The sequence below is a fragment of the Mirounga leonina genome, unplaced genomic scaffold (assembly GCF_011800145.1).
Source record: "Mirounga leonina isolate KUSES-001 unplaced genomic scaffold, KU_Mleo_1.0 Mir_418, whole genome shotgun sequence".
NCBI classification, from domain to species: domain Eukaryota; kingdom Metazoa; phylum Chordata; class Mammalia; order Carnivora; family Phocidae; genus Mirounga; species Mirounga leonina.
This window is the reverse complement of record NW_023270739.1, coordinates 26,996,740-27,002,693: the sequence shown is the minus strand read 5'-3', so window position 1 is coordinate 27,002,693 and position 5,954 is coordinate 26,996,740. Positions and strand designations below refer to the sequence as shown.

At 48.3% G+C, this 5,954-nt stretch overlaps 1 protein-coding gene across 2 annotated transcripts; it reads right to left on the bottom strand.

Annotated features, from left to right (window-relative positions):
- Positions 1-1,101: 1,101 nt before the first annotated feature.
- On the bottom strand, positions 1,102-5,633 carry DUSP6 (dual specificity phosphatase 6). Of its 2 annotated transcripts, XM_034987866.1 has the most exons (3): positions 4,752-5,632; positions 3,692-4,129; positions 1,102-2,642 (listed from the first exon to the last, which is right to left on the bottom strand). In XM_034987866.1, the coding sequence occupies exons 1-3, from the start codon at positions 5,149-5,151 to the stop codon at positions 2,335-2,337; spliced, it is 1,146 nt and encodes a 381-aa protein (XP_034843757.1). In that variant the 5' UTR covers positions 5,152-5,632; the 3' UTR covers positions 1,102-2,334. The 2 variants fall into 2 exon arrangements, with proteins under 2 accessions (XP_034843757.1, XP_034843759.1); XM_034987868.1 differs by lacking the exon at positions 3,692-4,129 and having other exon boundaries at positions 4,752-5,633.
- Positions 5,634-5,954: the final 321 nt, after the last annotated feature.

Genomic DNA, 5,954 nt, shown 5'->3' with positions numbered 1-5,954 from the left:
AGTCCCGCATCGAGTCCCGCATCGAGTCCCGCATCGAGTCCCGCATCGAGTCCCGCATCGAGTCCCGCATCGAGTCCCGCATCGGGCTCCCTGCTCGGCAGGGAGTCTGCTTCTCCCTCTGACGCTCCCCCCTCTCATGTGCTTGCTCTCTCTTATTCTCTCTCTCTCAAAAAAAAAAAAAAAAAAATCTTTAAAAAAAAAAAAAGAAAAGAGCCTGGAATGTAGGTATGTTCTACTTCTTTTGATTTCATACACCTGCCTTTTGTTTTGGTTTGTGTATTTTTACGCTTGGGACAAGGAGAGGGGATGTCCCAAGGAAAATGACAGGGTATTAAGCCTTTACCTTGAAAGGCACTGTTCGAAATAACCTTGACATAGGTTCAATAGTGGTTTCTGGCCCACATTCTAAACCAGTGAAGCACAAAGCACATTAGAAAGGGACTGGCAAAGTGTGATCTCAAGTGCCAACGTGAAATTTTAAAGCCCACATCCAGGCTCAATGAGCTTAGCTCTGCCTTGCCACGTGTCTGAGAAAGGCAAGGGGAAGTCATCATCCCTGATTCATTTGGTATTCCGACACCAGGATAATTTGCAGGTGGAATTGCCATGGAAACAAACTGGGAAGAGAAGTATCCCTATGTCCTCCCTGGCCTGTGTATTATTGAGTAGAAGACCCTGGCAGGGAAGGAGAGAGGTTAACATGGTGAGTGTCTTCTTATTCTGGCACCCCCCTCCCCCTTTATGACCAGTCATGAGCAGCTAAACCTTACACCTGAGCAAGGTATGCTCTACGACTTCATTTTCTTCAAGAGCATTACTATTTTCTTAAAGAAGCCAGAACCGTATTCATAAAATATTGTCGGGACACATAATAGGCAGTTCGTTCTATGAGGTCATCTTTATTTGAAGCAAAAGATCAATTTCATAAACTACACCTGAAAAACATTCCTGGGGTTACTAAAACCACAGGAACTCTGCCCCGCTGTTCCTACAGGACTTTACAAGTCACTGGCGCTCCCCCACTCAAAGATTCCTTAAAAGTATCATTTCACATGTAGGTACAATGAAGGAGAGATTTAAAAAAAAAAAAAAACACACACATTCAATAGCCAAAATAGTTATTTATTAATAATTTAAGGTTTTACATTCTTATAATAAATTTCAGCTCAAAACTTTACACCATGAACATATGGAGCAACCTAACTCTCTTTCCACAATCATATGCACTTACTTCATCCATCAGACGGGGACCCATGCTCGCACACACACTTCCAGTTTTATACAAATTTTTTTTTTAAAAAGGAAAGAAACCAACCCAAAGTATTGCATTTGAGGTGACACTCCCTGAAGAATTTTGTACAGAGGTAATATACTGTTTAGCACAGCTGATGTTTAAAAAAAAAAAAAAGTGAGCCATGATTTTGGTGTCTTTCCAAGATATCCCCTTTGAGACAACACAAGCCAAAATATTTACAAATGTAAGGCATAGTCAAACTACATTAAGAGGGGGGAAAAAAAAAATCACAAGGAAGATATATGAAAGAGATTAAAGGCTGCACCATACCAAGGTCTCAGTGATAAGTGTCCATGAAAATGTCATTCGGAGTTGGTGAAGTTGAGCATGCTGCAAATATATCCTTTGGATTAGAAAAGAGCAAATGTTTCTATTTTTTGTTGTTGTTGTTTTAAGAAGTGGCATACTGCTCTTTCTCCCTTTGGATGATTTCTTTTAAACCCAACAAAGAAAAAACAAACACAGTTCAAACAAACACTGTCAAGTGATTTAAGATCAAATATTTACAATAATCAAATGGAGTATCAGATTTATTTTATTTATTATTACTTATTTTTGTTTTGTATTTTTTATTTTTTGCAAACTGATACTACAAATACAGAGCTGAAACCTCTCTTTGGCTCCTCTATATGCAATATTGAATCAGTCTTCACTGAAGACAATATAGAGTCAGTTCCAGATGCAGAAGGAAACAGTCACACAAGGCCCTAAAGAACACACGCTCCTACCCCTACCATTTGGTCCTACCCTATATACCTGGAAACCCTCAAATTCCAGTCCCTGCATGGGTAGGCTGTACACGTAGGTATGGAGCAAACCTACGGCCTGGATCTACATAGCATGTTCTGGTCTTCCAACAAGAGCGGAGCAAATCTCTCCCATCATAATAACCAATTCCACATGTGGGAACCTTGTCTAATACAGACAACTGGAGTCGTTTTGACCCCAGGGGCCACATACAAAGAAAGCAGCCCAGCTGATGCTGCCAAGAGAAACGGCTAAAGGAATGGACACATCCCACCAAGGGGATGTGGGGCCTTTCACGTGGACTGCAGGGAGTCCACCTGGTAGACATTCTGGTTGGAGGGGGTGGTGAAATAGAGCGGCTGCGCAGGGACCCGATTGTCACAGGGGCTGCTGAGTCCAAGCGTCCTCTCGAAGTCCAGCAGCTGGCCCATGAAGTTGAAGTTGGGGGAGATGTTGGATTTCTTCATCTTGACAATGTCATAAGCATCGTTCATTGACAGGTTGAGCTTCTGCATTAGATAAGCCACAGTGACAGTGACCGAGCGGCTAATGCCGGCCAAGCAATGCACCAAGACACCACAGTTTTTGCCCCGGGCTTCATCTGTAAACACAAAAAGAAAAACAAGATTTCAGCAGACCAAAAACCACTCTTTGTGAACGATCGGTCTAAAAACTGAATTTTAAAAAAAGAAGGAAAGAAAGAAAAAGAACCGCATGTGGCAGTTGAGCCCCACAAGCAGCAGCAGATGCATCATTGCGATAAAACATGTACACTGGGCACAATTACATAGTTCAGATATTTTCTGAAAAGGGAGCTTTTGTATTAAGTTTCTGCCAACAACAACAAAAAATCCTTAATGTGTGCATTCTTTGCCTCAGCATGTGAATACCAGAAACCCTGCAATATGGTCTTGAATGCCTTTTATACAGACAAGCAGACTGCAAGGGTCTATTAAATTATTCTCCAACTGTTGTGCCCCTAACAATGGAGGTATTCAGGCATTTTAAAAGAGAGAGGGAAGTCACAGGGGACAGCCCATTAGGAGGAACAGGATGTCGACATGGCCTGAAAATGAGTTCCTTTGTAATAGGAAATGCATTACAATGCCTGGAGATTCGCTTCTCCAGGCTTCCAGCCCACAGTCCTTCCTGCTGAGCTCAGGTTACCCTCACTGTCTCACTGTTAACGGGTATCACAGTAACATTCAACTGGATTACACCATCTAGCATTCACAGCACTTTCCAACAACTAACCCCATGTCCTAAAGTAACTCCCAGATCTTTTAAAATTATAAAGCAATGCTAAAATTCCTGTCAGTAGTGAGTACTACTTCCATCTAGCCGGTCCCAAGTCCAAAGACTGTGAGAAAATCCTGTTGTCTGATCATGTACAGCCTGCTTTCAAATGACTGAATTCAAAGACTCAAGAAACCCCATTTCAAATACACCTGTGGTCTGCAGCCATGTCAAAAAGGCACTTTTTCTTTTCTTAGTGAGAGGATAAACCAGAATTAAGAACCCCCTTGTAACATTAGAGACCTGCACTCCGACAAGCTAGCAAGCAGCAAGAGAGATTAACAGCTTAAATTCTAGGAATGGCTAGGAATTTTGCATTTAGAAGTCTGAGGAAGGACTGTTCATTAGTCTCACCTATGAAAGAAATGGCCTCAGGGAAAAACTGGGACAGGTTTTGACTCCAGTGATCCGAGATGGGGATCTGCTTGTATTTAAACTCTCCTGCGTTCTCAAAGAGATTCGGCAAATTGGGAGTGACGTTCAAGATGTACTTGATGCCGAACTCCTCCAACACGTCCAGGTTGGTGGAGTCCTTGGCACAGCCCAAATAGAGGAAGGGCAAGATCTCCACGGGGAAGGAAGGCTGGCTGTTGGACAGCGGGCTGCCATCCGAGTCCGTTGCACTATTGGGGTCTCGGTCAAGGTCAGACTCAATATCCGAGGAGGAGTCGGAGCTGATCCGCAGGCCCCCGAGCCCCAGCACTGGCAACGGTGGCGAGCTGCTGCTACACGAGCCGTCTAGATTGGTCTCGCAGTGCAGGGCGAACTCGGCTTGGAACTTACTGAAGCCACCTGCCAAGACGAGAAAAGCAGTCGTGTAACCTGAGATCCCGTAGTAGTTTTCACAGCTTGTGAGAGCCGCAACCGGGCGCAGGAAACACCATAGCACCCTACGAAACCCCCTGCACACAGAGCCAATTATAAGAGAGAGACACTTAAATGGGTACCCTTGGGAGGGGAACGAACAGGCCCGCCTTCCCTGGAAACCCTTCTTCTTTTAAATCCGGAAATGCACAAAATGGCAACTTTTCTAAATATTTTGAGGGGCTAGGGGATGCAATCTACACCCCCAGTGACCTCTAATGTCCTGCAAATCGTAATTCGAAATCCAACGATAGAACGCAGGGACAGGTGGAGGATATTACGGGTAAGCAGGAGGACAACTCGTTAGAAAGAAACAACCCGTGCCTGTGGCCGGAAGCTGGTGGATTCTGCGCCAGCCTGCTCGCGGGTGCGGGACGCCGGAGGTTCGCAGCCGGGAGCCGGCGGAGGGCCCCCAAGCCCGGCAGCGCGACTCAGAAGCGCCAGGCGAGCGCAGCAGGGGCCCTTGGCAGTCCGCGTGCCTCGCCCGCACCCACCCCACAGCCCCGCGACCCCCGCCCGGCCCCGCGCGCGGGACTCCCCTGGCGCGTACCTTCCAGGTAGAACGCCCGGCAGCCCTCGTCCTTGAGCTTCTTGAGCAGCAGTCCAAGCACCGACTCGCCGCCAGTGTTCTCGTTCCAGTCGCTGCTACTCTCGTCGTAGAGTACTACCGTGTCGGTGCCGCAGCGCCGGGTGAAGCGGTCGCGGTCCTCGCCACGCGTGAAGAGCGCGCGCACGGGCAGGTTGCCCTTTTGCAGGCGCCGCAGCATGATGCCCGGGATGGCCACGTTGATGGCCGACTCGATGTGCGACGACTCATACAGCTCCTGCGGCCGGCAGTCCATCAGCAGCAGCCGCTCGTTGCCCAGCTCCAGCTGCTCGTTGAGCCACGCCACGGTCTTGCTGATCGCCATTTCCGACGCGAAGGGCACGGGTCTGAGCGTATCTATCATGGGGGTCGAGCTACCGGAGAGGGCGGGTGCCTACCAGACGCCCCTCGGGGCAGGCATAGGCCGAGCGCGCCGCGCGAAGCTGCCGCTCTGCGAGCGGGGGTTTAATTCCACCTTGCCCTTCCCAGACCGGGTTAGCGGTTGGGGAAAGCGAGACAGAAGTGAAGCCGGCTGTTCCCTCTGCTCCCGGCTGCAGCCGCTCGCTCTTGGTGTCAATGAATCTCTTTGAATGAAGCTGCCCAGACAGTTTTGTTCCTCCCCAGTGAATGAAATCCAATTAATTCGGACTCCCTGCTACTAAGGAGGGGAGGGAAGGAAGGAAAAAAAAAAAAAAAGTCCAGCGGCTCCTAATCCCTCCCTTCAAGGCTGCACCTCAAATCCACCCGGGCGTCTTTCTCCTCGAATTATTCAAACCTCGATTTGCTCACTCTCCCTTGGACTCAGCCCTCGCACACCCCCTGCGCTAGGCAGCTCCTCAATGGATACAAACAGCGAGCGTCTCAATGGATACATTCTCTCGGCCAGCCAATGAGCGCGCTGCGGAAGGGGCTGTTGCCGTGGGGACGGGCCGGCTGGAACAGGTTGTGTTGATGAATTGTTAATGAGTTTGTCATTCACAAAAACGGAAAGGAATTTCCGCTCCGGATAAGCCCCAGTGCAAACAAGCTGCAACAGCGGGCTCGGCGGGAGGAAGGAGAAAGAAGAGGAGGCGGCGGCGGAGGAGGAGCGGGGCACATAAACCAGGGCACTTCAGTTGTCTCATGTTTCCTTCTGTTGAGAGTTCACACTTTGCGTCGGAACTTTTG